Raw genomic sequence first — 15,655 nt, 5'->3', positions numbered from 1 at the left:
TAAAGATAAACCAGCTCTAAAAAAGTAAACATGCATAACAATTGCTGAAATTGTTTACAATTTATTTTACATTATATTTACTAAAATAAGTCATTTGAAAATGTATCACCTGAAAAAAAAACATTTATATTTAAATAAAAGTAACACTTTCAACACATCAGGCAAAGAGAAAAACTTATATTAAAATAAAAAATGCCACCCCCCCCAAAAAAAATAAAAAAATAAAAATCTCCCTCCTCCTGAAGAACTTTCCTTTACATCTGATGTTACTTATGCCATTTTTTTTGTCTCTATCCTGTTATAGATTGGTAATTTTTCACATTTCAATCGAGTCACTGTTTTCTCACACTGTTTCACATGAAAATATTACATTTCAAAACTTGTCTTCACTGGAATTAAGCGGCTTTGTCAAACCTGTTATTTACAATCGAATATCCATTTATTTCCAGTTATGTATTGTATTTTTTCTCAAAATCAAGACAAAAACACTGAATAAGAAAAGGATATTCTCGTTTTCTGTCTCATAGTTACCTTTATTACATTAGTTTACAGCTCTAAGCAAATATTTACATGCTAATGTTTCAAAGGAATCTGTAAGCTGTATACAGTGTATAACTGCCAAAAAACTCATAGGGACTTTTCTCTTGAAATCCTGCACATGCCAAAACAGTGGTGGAACTGAAAGTGAATCCGCACTGAGTTTGACAGGGTTCAGCTGGCACATACACAGGCCTTTTCCTTTCTCTGATAAGAGCGTTTGTGCTTCCTTTTCCACAGACACCAGAACTTAGATGTATCAAAACACAGCATGTGGAGGAAAAAAAAAAAAGACCGGACACAGAGCACATGTGCTGTTTGGTTATCTAGCTTGTTGTTGAGTATATGTCTATGAAAATATATCATAAGAGTAAATGGAGAGAGAATTATACTGTATTTCACTCCCACTCCAACAACAGAGCAACTACATCTGCCCAGCACATCGAACAACTGGATATCTGAAACATATAATCAGAGGCTTCATTAATAATAAATATTCTGCTGCTCAGCCCAAGAGCAAAACAGCCACAAACACACATCCACATCTGGCCTGAGATAAATGACACCTTAACCACAGAGTATGAAGATAGCACAGCACTCTGTGTGTGTGTGTGTGTGTGTGTGTGTGTGTGTGTGATGATCTGACTACAGTCCCGTGGGAACAAAAGCACTTTTAGCAGGTTTTTTTTTCACCGGAAACCCCCTGGCCCACCACAAAATCAATTTCGCTTCATCGGCCAAAGAGCACAGAAATACACACACACACACACACACACACACACACACACATATGCACACTGATCCACCGTCGAACATACTATCGCCTCACACACTCTCTCGCTGTCTTTCTCACATACACAGACTTCCACTTTCCTCTGTCTCTCGCTTTCTTCATGTTCTCTAGTTCGACCCTCTCTCTCTTGTGGCTGAGGGTTGGGTATGAGGTTACAGTTGGGGGAGATATTTCCCATTTGGAATAAGTCAACATCTCTGTATAATGAGATTAGGGCTGGAGCGCCACACTGGGGTTGTGCTGGGCCGGGCATGGCCGGGCTGGGCCGGGCCATGTGGGGGACACATGGCTCTGATCACCCTAGAACAGGTCACCTGATAGCAACACTTACCATTATCCCAGCCGGGCAAGCACGGATGCCATAGTTTTTACAAAAAGAAAAAAAGAAGAAAAAAAACATGCAATGAAAAAAAAATATTGGTGTTGTTATATAGTAAAATATCAAAACATCTAAAGAGAAGAAAAATTGTTAATTATTTTGAAAAAAATCAATAAAAAAAATGTATTATGTAAAAAATCTTTTACATTTTTATTACAAAGCAGGGAATTATTTTTTTTTTTTTCATTTGGTAAAATATAATAGATAAAAAAAAAAAAAAATAGATAAAAGGTCTTATATTACACAATACAGTATACATAAAACTATAAATATAGTTATATACTATATATATATAGTTATAGTAACTCTTTTTTTATTTTTCCCCTTAAGTGTTTAGTACTATAATAATATAATTATTAATTATTGTTTTATAATTAATATTATTTTACAATAATAATCTTAATTTTTAAATCTCAGTTTTTTGTGGAGTGACTGTTGGAACGCCAGATGTTGGCAGCTTTCTTTTCATCGCTTTAGGATTCAATTTGAAGTACATTTGAACTGTTTTTTTTATATTTATATATATATATATATATATATATATATATATATATATATATATATATATATTTATTTGCATTCTTACAGATAATTGAATTATCCAGCATCCAAAGGCGTGGTGACCTTGGTTTAATTCTTCCTATAAGATTGTTTTAGTGACTCTTGAAAGCTTAAAACAAAAGGTTTCATGTGTCAGAGCAAAAGAAAAAAAAAAAAAGTAATTTATAATTCAATTACAATCAGGGCCGAGAGCGAGGCAGAGAGGGGGGATGTGCCTGGAGTCCAGCCAGAGGACAGATAAGACTGCACATTAAAGTAATATTACGCTCCCCCTGCCCGTTACCATAGCAACAAACGAAAGGATTAAAAAATACACATGGCGATCAATCTCCAGCGGGACGGAGAGCAGGAGAGAGAGAGTTAAGTGCTCTTCGAACGCTCTTTCCACCATCAGAATCATCACTCATGCTTTGACGTACAGACACTCTCTCTCTTGCTTTCTGTCTTTTATCTTGTATTGTTTTTCAGTCTCCGCCTTTCTCGAAATGTCTGCACTCCCCTTTTTCTCAGAGCAAAATAATTAACTCCCTCCTGAGTCCAATTACAAATCCACAAATACCGGATTATTACATGGTATAATTAGTGGATTTTAATCTAATTACCAAATCTGTCTTCCTGATCCTCTTGCCACCGCTATGAAGCTCAACTAAAACGTGTGAGCAGCCACATACTTAAATGGGATCTTTGGTAACTGTCCAAATCCTGGCAGACGGATGTAACGGTCCTGGAAGAGTTCACACAAAAATACTAATTCTGTCATCATTTACTCACCATTATGTGGTTTCAAACCTGTAGGATTTTCATACGTGGAACAAAAAAGTACTAGATGTTATTTCCTTACATGAGGATGAGGGCTGTCAGGCTTCAATAGTGATGACAAAAAAAAGCCTTGACGAGTCATATTTGAAATGTAAATAGATGCAAAATAACGTTTTGAGTTATTTGAGTTATTTTCAACACTGTAAAAAATCACAGTTGAGAAAACTTAAAAGTTTAAGGCAACCAGCTTCAGGAGATTTTTGAGTTCTCAACGTTTTGTTGTATAAACTGAAAAAAACAAGTTGAGAAAACTCAAAAATCTCCTGAAGCTGGTTGCCTTAAACTTTTAAGTTTTCTCAACTTGGATTTTTTTTAACAGTGAAATAACATTTAAAATTTTAGACTTTTCAAAACACAAAGCACTGTTTGCACTTGAGTTTGCACATCTTGATTGAACGCATTGGTTTTGCACACTGTAAATAATGATAATTATGTTAACGGTAAAGTAGCTAGGCTACTGTAAAAATGGTTATTGGTAAATTCTATATTTGATGAAAAAGTATAGTAGATCTAATGAGATATTTCATGTAATTTTACAGTAAAATACTGCTAAACACAGTTTTTGGAAGTTAAAAAGAACAAGTGATCTCATAATTTACAGGGAAAAACTATACATTTACAGTACACTCCCAGAATTCCCTGTGTGACAACTTTTTCTTTAAAACTGTTTCTTCTTCTTTCTTGTTTTCTTTCTTTGTTTCTTTTATTTTCCTTTTTTGTTATTTTATGCTCTATTTTGATTTTTAAACAAATTTCACAGTTTTCTTTTCTTTTTTGTACTTTATAAGTAAAAAGTTTATAAGCACCTTTTTGACATTGTTTGAGCTCTCGTCATCATTACTGTCACTGTATGGAAAAAGCAGCCAGAACATTCTGTAAATATCTCCGTTTGTGTCACAGGAAAGAAATAAAGGGATTGTAATGACATAAATGTAAGTAAGTAATGACAGCATTTTTAAAATGGTGCATTATTTTCAATGTTTTGATTTTTTAGCAGTCAAATCCACTAACAGCTTGTGTGTGGTGTAAGTTTAGTACATTCTCATAGCTACTAGAGAGCTACAAATCAGTTTGTCATCGCTACATATTGATGAAAAGTGTTAAAAAACATATTCCTTTTCGTTCCATTCCAAGAGAAAACTACTAGTCCCTCCTTCCCACTTTCTCCACCAGTCTGTTTCTTTCTCTCGTTCTCTGTCTCGAGCTCTGAGAGCTCTGACTGGCTGCTTTGTTTCTGATGAGATCACCTCCATGCTGAACTAGTGCTAACAAGCAGCAGAGGCACAAGTGTATATTCAGGGCATCGAGATATACATCAGACAAGCTGGCATACATTGTAGTAAAAAAGAGAAAGATGTGAGCGTGTGTCTATGTGTGTGCATTTATAAGTATTTGAGCGACAGAAAGAGAGGGAGGGAAAAGTCTTTTTTGTGCTTATACGTGCAAGTGTTGTGTATCTTACACGGGTGACTAGTTCTGTAACAATAACAGAAGATAAAAATGAACTCAAATCAAATCATACAGAGTAGGCAAGAAGGAAAATATGCAAGTGTGTGTGTGTGTGTGTGTGTGTGTGAGACTGACTCACCAGCTTTGCCTCTGAGTGCATGGATGGAACATGAGGGGAGGAGCATGAGCTGTTGTGGGAAGGGCCTTGCATGCCCATCATGTTGGAGCCCATAGACATTTGTCTCTCCATCTGTACCCACAAATGTGAACATACTACTTCAGAATCAAACACATTAATGCTTGAAACAACTTAAATAAAAATTAACAAGCAAGCTACAGTGTAAATGTTAGTGTACGTCCTAAACATTTGGCGGCAAAATTACAGAAAAACGCTACAAGAATTAGTTAAAGCTTACTTCTTACTTCTTCTAGCTAACCTATTTAACTAGTTAAATGATTAAATCTTCTCTTGAGGCTAAATATAATTCTGTAATATACATTTTATTTAGAAACATCAAAATTGTTAATTCATTAAGATTTATTTCTAATCTAAATGTTTTAATTAAAAATAATATTTTAATTAAATGAACTGATTAATTAATACATTTAAAAAAATCATTTTTATTTACATTAATATTACATTAATATGTTATTTTAGGTTTAGGGTCATGCTGTAGTATTTAAAAAAAGCTTTATATGTAAAATCTTAAAAAGTTTTATTTAGATAAAGGTAAATATGTATGTGTGGTTTGTGTGTGTGTGTGTGTGTGTGTGTGTACTTGTTTATGCTACATTGTGGGGACCAAATGTCCCAACAAGGACGGTAAAACCTGAAATTTTTGACAATGTGGGGACCGTCCTACAGTCCACACGAGGGGAAAAAATGATTTAAAATAGTAAATGATGTTTATCTGAAAGTGTAACTATGCAAACATGTTTTCTGTAAGGGGTAGGTTTAAGGTTAGGGTTTGGTTAGGGGAAAATAAGATAGAAAATATTGTTTGGTCAGTATAAATGTAATTCACAGAACCCTAATGTGTGTGTGTGTGTGTGTGTGTGTGTGTGCATGTTTATGTGGTTTATGAGGACACAAATTTGTATAATGACATGGGTATGACAGAGGTATTACAATATGAAGGTGGTTTATGAGGACACTGCCTATGTCCCCGTAATTCAAAAGGCTTAAAAAAAAAAAAACATACTAAATGGTGTTTTTTTGAAAATCTAAAAATGCACAAAGTCTCCTGTGAGGGCTAAGTTTAGGTGTAGGGCAATAGCACACACAGTTTGTTCAGTAGAAAAACCATTACGCCTACGGAGAGTCCCCATAAACCACAAAAACCAATATGCGTGTGTGTGTGTGTGTGTGTATGCATATTCCGCAACTCTGTGGGAAAAGCAGCAGTCAAAGATAAGCTAAGAGAGGAAGCTGAATACTGCAGAAGTGTGAAGCTTAAAATAGGACTATTAACAAGACCGTAAACTAAACCAAAGCTCAGTTCTGTGAGAAAGACAGAATGTCTTAATTCAGAAAGTCTCAATTAAATGTGCACGAAGACTGAAATTTAGGTTTTAGATGCTTGCACTCATACAAATCGCGTTCAGGTGATTTACGCTCTGTTTAAGGTGAGAGAAACTGTAAAATGGTACTTTCAATGCGTGTGTGTATGTGAGATTGAGAGAGACTGGGGGTCCTGTTACTAAAACCCAAGATCTCCCTCCGACCCCCCTTTCCAACCCCCTGATGACCTATAGCAGGGTGAAAGTGCAGCAGTCCGCTGTAATTATTGGAGGAATATTTGGTTTAAAAATATGACCCCACCCAGCACCCCTTTCCTGGGATGTCAATCGAGATTGAAAAAAACGTCCTAGTTTAATTTAATCAACTCTGTGCTTTTACCTCCATAGCCGACATGGACTGGCTTATGTTACAATGAGAACATGTGTCGTGTCATTAGAACCCTGATATGGGCGGCTCGCTCAAACACACACACACACACACACACTCCTTCCTCAGCCTGCATTCAGGTTCCTATTGACATATCTGAAATAGAATTAAACCAGATTGAGCATTGGTAGAAAATTACACCTCTGCTGATGGGCTTCCTGATAAAGCAGCCACTGATATGGGTCACAGCACTGGAAAAGGCATTAATTTAAAGCAGACCGCTGAGAAAAGCATGAGAATGGTCTATGAAAGATGAGTTTGTGTGCGTATTAATGCGTTTCGCTTGTCAGAGGCATCAGGAAACCATGACTGGGAAGTGTAAATGCATTGTGTGTGTTTGTGGGTTTATTTATGATCTCACAGGCATCAGAACAGCAGACGATCCTTGCATAGTTGGGTCAGGCAATGTGCCAGGCATGGAGGCCGGCAGTGGCTGTCGCTGTCTGTTCCTCAGGTGCAACAACGAGGAAAGCGAACCAGGCACTGGCCTAAGAAAGAGAACCAAAAGAGAAAGAAAAATGATGGAAAAATTAGATTAACTGGTTTCATCAGATCAAAGTCAGAAAAACCCATTTGACATTATTAGGAAATTGTACCATACGGGCGGGTGAATTTAGTTCTTGTTTCAATTTGTCATAGTTCCTAAGAATTTTCAGTGCTACATTCGGTCCTACTTTAAGGTATAGTTAATAGAAAAATGACAAATCTATTAGCATTTACTCATCCTCATGTTGTAAGTTTAGGAGCTATTTAAGCAGAATGTCCAAAATATAAATTCAATTAAATTCAAGTTTATTTGTATAGCGCTTTTTACGATACAAATCGTTGCAAAGCAGCTCTACAGGAATCTAAGTTTCCACAATATATTTATATATTGCAGAACCTTAATATGTTTGACTTATGGCAAAATTTGGTAATTATATTACAATATATTACAATATATAAATATATAGAATGGCAATCTCATATAAAAGTGTCTATGATAAAATATTTTGAAAAATTAGTTAAAAAATAATGGTAACACTTTAGTATAGGGACCAATTCTCACTATTAACTAGTTGCTTAGTTATTAGCATGACTATTATTATCATATTGGCTGTTTATTAGCACATATTCTGCATGACCATATTCTACATCCCTAAACTTACCCAATACCTAAACTTAACAATTACCTTACTAACTATTAATAAGCAGCAAATTAGGAGTTTATTGAGGCAAAAGTCATAGTTAATGGTTTGTTAATAGCAAGAATTGGACCGTAAAATAAAGTGTGACCAAAATAACACAAGTTCTAAGAAATTTACATCCTAAAATAATTTCTAAAATGGCCCTAAAAAGTGTAATCATTACATAAAAAAATAAACATTTCATTACACCTTTGTACACAATTGAACACCATAAATGATCAATTCATAAATATCGGCAACTTTGCCTTTTACATAAGAGGGGCTGATATTTATTTATCTGATATTTTAAGACACTTACGGACCTTGAAACGTAGTTATTATTGCCTGTCGTTTTTTTTTTTTTTTTTTTTTTTTTTAATCGATAGCGTCATGTCATTGACCCTTATAACAGAATTTAAACTTTTGGGTGAACTCTCTCTTTTAGAAGTATTCAGGCATGCACAGAGAGGCAGAATGGCTTTCCCAGCAAAAGACATTCTGCTGGAAGCTCTCAATGGAGGTTAAGGCTTTTGCCTTAAGGCTGATCAAACCCTGCATTCTTCAATTAAAGCGTGGGTGTGGATGAATACAAAAAAGATGGCAAGATGAATTTGACATATCAGCTTGTTACAAATCTCTCTCATAGTTAGTGGAGTCTGCATACATATGAGAGAGTTTAATAGCATAATAAAATCAACATCTATAAAACGTTCTCTCATACAGGTAATGCACTTAACAAAACCTCAGGTGTGGCACACAATATGCAGTTTCAAGACACCAACCACACAACTTCCTCTCTGGGTTGGCAAGAAGCTGCTAGTACTCCACTTCCCCTGACCGCACTGATATATAGGCAATGTCAAATATAGCACCCACTAACTTCACCATTATACACCACCTATAGACTTGGACTACCACACAGTGTGGAGAAACGCAGCTTGTCTGAATAACCTTTAGCCTCAGATGACAAGCATTATTTCAGTCTGATTGGAGAGCTGACGGACAGCTGAAAGGGAAAGGAGGGGGTCCCCACCTGAACAAATACCTGTATTTATCCGGCCTAAATAGCAGCATTTACACTGCATGATTACTGTGTATGCCTACACACACACACATGTGCACACACACACACACACACACACAAGCACATACGGTCATTAACATTCTGACATATTGTCATTTGTGTCTAACACTCCAATCCATCACATGCTTAACAACCTCACATCTCTGAAACACACACATATACACACCCATGCGAGATTTGGCTTATATTAAAGGAATAGTTCACCCCTAAATAAAACTCACTTTATTGTGAAAACTGAAATTATTTTCTATAAATATTCCTCTCAGCTGTCAAATCTCATTTGCGTTTACATATATTCAAGTGTCAAGATGCCACAACTGGTTTCTCAAAAACATACGTAGCTTCTTAATACTTGAAATCGTGTATAAAACCTACTGGATTTTATGTTATATTTAGGGCTTGAAAGCCCTAATTTCATTCACTTTCATTGTAGTGAAGCCAGGATATCAGATAAAATTACTCTTTTTGTGTTCCACAAAAGACAGTATGTGAAAATGGCATGAAGGTGAGTATAAGTTCACAGAAGATTCATTTTGCAGTGAACTATTGCTTCGATCTAACATATTTAGCAAAACAAAAAAAAAAAAAGTAAAAAGCTAACAACATTAGCATTCTGCTAATAGCACAAAACCTGCACTCATTAACCGCCACTAAATACTGAAATTGCATCCAAAATCGCATACACTCTGAGTAGACTTTTGAATTTAAGTACTTTGCGACTACATTCTATTTAAGTATAAATGTGTGCAATATGAATGAATCCAGACATACTATATTCATCATCCATTGGACACTTTAAGATCTCGGTAATTCAGATACTTTTTGCATATAGTTTTGTGAATACTATGAACTTAGACATACTACTCTTTTCACATACTGTTTTCTACTTTATAGTAGGGACGTACTGTATGCATATTCAGAGGCAGCCTGAGCTTGTCTCCTTTTGTTTTCTGGTGTAAAATAAATATAAGGGAATTTTAGATGATTTATATTATTGTGGTGGAGAACAGCCACAGCTCAGCTCTGAACCACCATTCAACCAACATAGGTTGAAGAAAAAATAGTCTTGGCCTGTTACCACTGAGATGAAGGAAAAGAGAGTGGGAGACAGAGAAACAGAGAGCGGGGCAACTCTCTGCGGGCCAGTCCTGCTGCACATTAAAACTCTGGAAACAGGAAACGGTCCTAATTAAGAGCTCAATCTGGCCAATGGGAAGACGCTTTAGACGCTGTACAGGTTCCCTGTCAAACTCGCTCACCTGCTCCTCAGCGAGCAAGAAATAAAAAGTGTGTGTCAACAGAGAATAAAGAATAAACCTCTTATGAAAGGGCAAAATATCATGAGACAAAAACTTTCCATACACCCAGAATTACTGCTCATGTGGGTGTACATCAAGTGCATTACTGTCTGTGTGTGTTAGTGTGTTTGTATGGTCTAGTGTATATTTTGTATTAATGACAGGCTGTCATTTCAGAGGGGATAATAAGACCCCCGGAGGGTGAGGGGTGGGCATATGTACACACTCAAAACACACACACACACACACACACACACACACAGTGCAATCCTGACCCTCTCCTCTCACATTACACACACTGTCTCCCTGTTCCAACATGACATCACTCCTCCCTTTCTATTCCTCGCTGTCTTTTCTCTTTTTCTCTCTCGATTTCAGCAGGATCCTCCACTATCATTCTCTCTCTGAGCTAAAAGACACCAAAGCCAACATCACTGACCTTCCTAGAGAGCCTCAAGTCTTAGAGAGTTTAAGATGTTAGTCTATACTCTCCTTGCGTATAAGGTTATAGCATCACAGGGTAATCTCATGGTGACTTTTTCAAGCATTTACAATACATAACGCATTCTAGTACAGAATATAGGGGGCCTTACTCAGGAAACAAGCAGAATTCTGTTTAAATCATTGTGAAATGACTGTTACTGTATTTAAATGGTCACATAGAGTTTAATGCAATCATTTACGCAAGAATGGTTTTGAGAATGGTTTACTAGAAATTCATTCAGTTTGTTTTTAATGAATGGCCCTTAAAGAGAATTCTATGAGATTTTAAACTGATAAAATGAGAAAATTAATTGAAGTTTAGACTGAGTTCTAATAACATATTCAGTGCATTCTAGAACAGAATCTAAATGAAAATTATTGAAGAATTTTAGAATTTTTAGAAGCATTCCAAATGTAAAACATTTTAGTGACATATTTACTGCATAATAGAGTATAATATTGCAGGGAATAATTCTAGTTTGTTTTACACAGACACATTCTAGAACAGAATCTAAAAGAAAATATTGAAGAATTTTAGAAGATTTAGGACCAGATTTACTAAACAGGGCAAATTAAGATGAGACTTCAATCCCATAAAAGCACTGATGTGCATTCAATGCATTCTATACATCATCAAAAAGGGAGAGAACAATTCTAGAAAAGTCAGTATTCTGGATATCAGTACACATTCTCCATTCTGGAATGTGACTTACAATGCATTTTTGAACACTATCTAGAAGGGGTGGTGATGGCGCAGTGGATAAGACACATGCCTTTGGTGTGAGAGACCCGGGTTTGAATCCACTGTGAGACACCAATGTGTCCCTGAGCAAGACACTTAACCCCTAGTTGCTCCAGAGGCGTGCGACCTCTGACATATATAGCAATTGTAAGTCGCTTTGGATAAAAGCGTCAGCTAAATGAATAAATGTGAAATGTGAAATGTAGAAGGGAATTGCAAGAATTTTAGAAAATATTTGGATTCTACATTCAAGCCTTTCCATAAGCAAAACATGTTGCATGCAGCTTTTGTACGGCTGTGCTAAACAGCATAAACATAATATTCCATAATCATATTAAGTAGGAGTCATTATTAAAGAATTCTTTAAGAGTATAGTTTCTGCCAGTGACATTTCAATCTTGTAGATTTGAGAAAATCCAAAGAAAACACTAGATTGGATTCTTGAAGTGATTTTAGATAATGACATTCAAAGCATTCTAGAATGCATTTCAATAGACAACATTCTAAAACTAGAAATTCTAAAAGATTCTGAATGAATCTTTGAATCTATTGAATATTTCTAGAAGATTCACAATTTTGGATAGTTATATACAATGAATTCATGAAAATTTTAGATTCTTCACATAATCAAGTAATACATTTTGCATTCAGTCTTTGTACGGCTGTCCTAAACACAGTATAAACATAACATTTCATAATCATAGTAAGTTGGAGACATGAGAAAGTTGTTTAAATCATGCTGTAAGCACATACATTCATCTCTACATGCCCAACTTAAGTGACTTCAGCGTAAGAGGCTTGACTACTACTTCAGTGAGAGAGAGAGCGAGACGAGAGCCAGAAAGAGAGCGAGAGAGAGAGCCAGGCACAGTCAGCCCACTGACTCATATCCTTCCCTTCTGACTCCACTCCAGCAATGATGTAATGCTCTTGGCTTCTTGCTCCCCCCCCCATCTATCGCTCTTTTTAAGTCTCACCATCTCTCTCGCTCTCTCTGAATACCATGTTCTCTCTTTCTCTCTCTCTCTCTTACTCATTGCACCAAACTAACTTGAGCAGACACGGGGCATGGTTCCAGCCGCTGGGAGACGGTGGTGCGGTCTCCATGGCAATGGGCCTAAACAGCGGGAGAAACAGAGAGAGGCCAAACAGCTTGCAGCTGCCTGGCGCTTCGAGTAAACACAGCACAGGACCTGCCCCTGATTTACCACTTTAATCACACTCAGAGAGAGAGCGGGCTTGCCACGGGCCCAAGGACTGCAGAGTGGGTAGAATCATATAAATCTGATCAAATAAATCAAGCTGGGAAGGGCCGTGAGGGAGCCTGAGTCTCATTAAAGACCGTTGGGGATGGGGCGATGAAAAAGCACCGTTCAGAGGAGGGACTTCGTTGACAGGCGGCGGTGACTTCGACTTAAGTTCCATGTAAAGTCGAGGTCTGTCAATGAGAACAACGGCGAGAGACTTATCCTGGAATACCTCGGGGCGAGCAAGCATGGCACAGCTCACCACAAAGCCCCAATTATGCATGGATACATCTCTCATCGCTGCCGGCTGAGAGAGAAAGAGTGTGTGAGGGGGAAAGAGAGAGAGAGACAGACAAACAGAACGAGTGGTTTGGCTCACAGCCAGCCAGTTGTTTCTTCCCGTGACTGAAACTATGCTGAAAAGCTCTCCGGCATGACTGACCCAGGGAGGTTTCAGGCTCCGCCCCCACCTGTCTGTCAACTCATCACACTGATTTGAATCCTTCCCATGGCTAATCAATAATGCTTTTAGCCATGGAAATGCAAAAGACATGTAATAGCGTTTTAAACCATTCATTGTGACAAGACAGCCTGTCTTGTGTGGATGAAACTCCAACATTCAAGTTAGAAAATCCTCTTTGTTGCTTTAACATTTCCAGAGTGTATTAGGGGAAAGTGTTTAATTCCACACCAGCTTCTCTTGTAATAAATGACCTTTCACACCAAGGATGATAACTATAATAACTATAACATTTTAATAATCATTCCGATTCTATGAGAATAGGCAAGTCCACAGTCTCCACAACTAAACACAGAGGAGCAATGTCTTTGGAATCACATTCAGAAGGATTTTTTACAACTGATGAACAATAAAAACACAGCCAATAAATCTATCCGACTTTAAAGAGCTCAAGCATTTAAAGCGGCAGATGATATAAAGGCAGCACGTGTTTATAATGAACAGAACATTATTGTGCATTGGAGTGGACGCTAATATAGTTGTCTTAATAGTTATAGTTTTTGGTGTGAACAGGCTTTAATAAGCACAAAGTGAACATAAAATTAAAATAGACACTATTTGTGTGATGTCATTTTGAACAAAATCTGGTCAAAGTTTGGTTGGAGTTCGTTTTGATGGTTTGAAACAGCTCAACAGACAAACTTTCCAGAAAACACTCCGCACCCAGAAAGTTTGCAAACACAATCTAAAAAAACCTCTTTTTATCCCTGAGTGAAGAACAAAAAACTTTGAAGAGTATCAGGGGCATTTATTGTGAACGAATCACACATATAATTACAAAGAATGACACCTGGCATTTGAAGACAACTTCACAAGATCTTATCAGTTCCCAATGCATAAAATCCTTATAAAACAGGTAACAAATGTTGTTTTGTATTGACTTCAAAGACTGTGAAACCAACAATCTGCAATGTCTGTCTTCAACACGTTAGTATGTTTTCTAAGGACATACTGTATACTGTATCTATACAGCTGAGAGCCTGACCAAATTTAGACAAGTTTATCATTGATCATGGTCACTGTCACAAATGTACTTTTTTCTTTTAAGACCTAAAAATAGGGCAGGACCTTAAAGAAACAGTTCACCCCAAAATGAAAATGCTGTCATCATTTACTCATCCTCATGTGGTTCCAGACCTGTATAAGTTTATTTCTAATGCTGAACACAAAAGAAGATATTTTGAAGAATTGTGAGGAAACAAACAGTTGTTGGTCCCCACTAACTTCCATAGTAGGCTATATAAATACTATGGAAGTCAAAGGAGACCAACAACTGTTTGATTACCAGCATGCTTCAAAATATCTTCTTTTATGTTCAACATAAGAGAGAAACTCATACAGGTTTGGAACGACATGAGGGTAAGTAAATGAAGACAAAATTTTCATTTTGGGGTGAACTATCCCTTTAAATACTAAATTGTTTAACTTATTTTTTTATTTGACTTTTTTACATTTTACAAGTCCTAAAACTTTGTTTATTTCCTAATTTAAATTAGATTTTGAATCGCAAATTTTCAATGTGATCTCAGACTCATGGACACCACAGTACACCGGTCTCTCTTATTTATATCCATATAAAAGTCTTTATTTGATCACTTTGTTCCTCTTGTCTATCCGGCACCCTAGATCTTTTCCTCTTTCCCTTTTCCATCCTTTCATATTCTCAGTCTAGGACCCCTGTCTTCAATCTACCCCTGATCCCTCTCTTCCTCTGACCAGCAGTTCCTGTCTTCCTGATGTTTGCTCCGGGGGTCTCTCTCTTTCTCTCTGTCTTTGCAGGAGTGTGTGCGTTTCTGCATGTGTCTGTGTGGTAGACGGGGATGACACAGTGGTGCTGGAATGAGAGGAGCAGGGCCTGGGCGTTCCTCTCCAAACGCACTATTAAACCCTACGCCGTACACAATGAGCTCACTCTAATTCAGCTCAGATGTACATCCTGCCCGCCTGTCTTCTCTCTCTTTCTGTTTCCCTCTGTCCTCTGAAATTCTTTCTCTTTCAGACATGCACAAGACATACACACTCGTTGCGTATCCGGAAGATGCCACCCTAAACGGAAAGATCTTCTCAGGGTGGGTGACCACAAGTTTTGGCTTTCTCTGCATGGTGTAATTAGCTAAAACATCAACCACAGTTAGTTTTTTCCATCAGAGGGGTCAAGAAGTTTAAATCCTAACAATGAGGCTCTGCATTTCTGATCAATGTGATTGAAAGCAGTTTGTGAAGAAATCGATGACGTCTGTGTTTTGGCCCACAAGAGGAACCGGAGGGGGGTGGAGAGGGTACGGGAGGGCTCTCCTCTGCAGCCTCGTACAAAAACAACACTGCACGCTGCCTCGGCTAGGGTGAATCAGAGTCCCAAAGAGCAAGTATCAAGTTTTGACAGGTTGGAGTCATAAAACTGTGCAGTATGTGAGTGTTTCAATTCTACAGAGTCCTAAGAGAGCAATAATCAAGTTTTGTTTCTTGCCTTTTATAAGACAAAAACAAAAGGTTATCATAAGATGATGTTTAAAATCGGACATACAGTCATATTGTGATATATTAAGTCTCACTGTACGATATAAAGCTGCAACTGACCCATCGGTAAGCCCCGCCCCCCTAAGTTACTGTTGTGCACTCGGACAAATAA

General features: G+C 37.2%; 1 protein-coding gene across 1 annotated transcript in view; it reads right to left on the bottom strand.

Annotated features, from left to right (window-relative positions):
* The window catches only part of creb5b (cAMP responsive element binding protein 5b), a 70,553-nt gene that overhangs the window by 29,260 nt on the left and 25,638 nt on the right, over window positions 1–15,655 (bottom strand). Inside the window, exons 6-7 of the mRNA XM_079445237.1 lie at window positions 6,848–6,974; window positions 4,678–4,788 (exon numbers count right to left, since the gene is read on the bottom strand). Coding sequence (XP_079301363.1) covers window positions 4,678–4,788; window positions 6,848–6,974 — 238 coding nt within the window. The remainder of the gene's footprint in view (window positions 1–4,677; window positions 4,789–6,847; window positions 6,975–15,655) is intronic.

This window comes from Barbus barbus, assembly GCF_936440315.1.
Source record: "Barbus barbus genome assembly, chromosome: 21".
NCBI lineage: Eukaryota > Metazoa > Chordata > Actinopteri > Cypriniformes > Cyprinidae > Barbus > Barbus barbus.
Note: the sequence above shows the minus strand (reverse complement) of the source record. Positions and strands in the feature narration are given on the sequence as shown.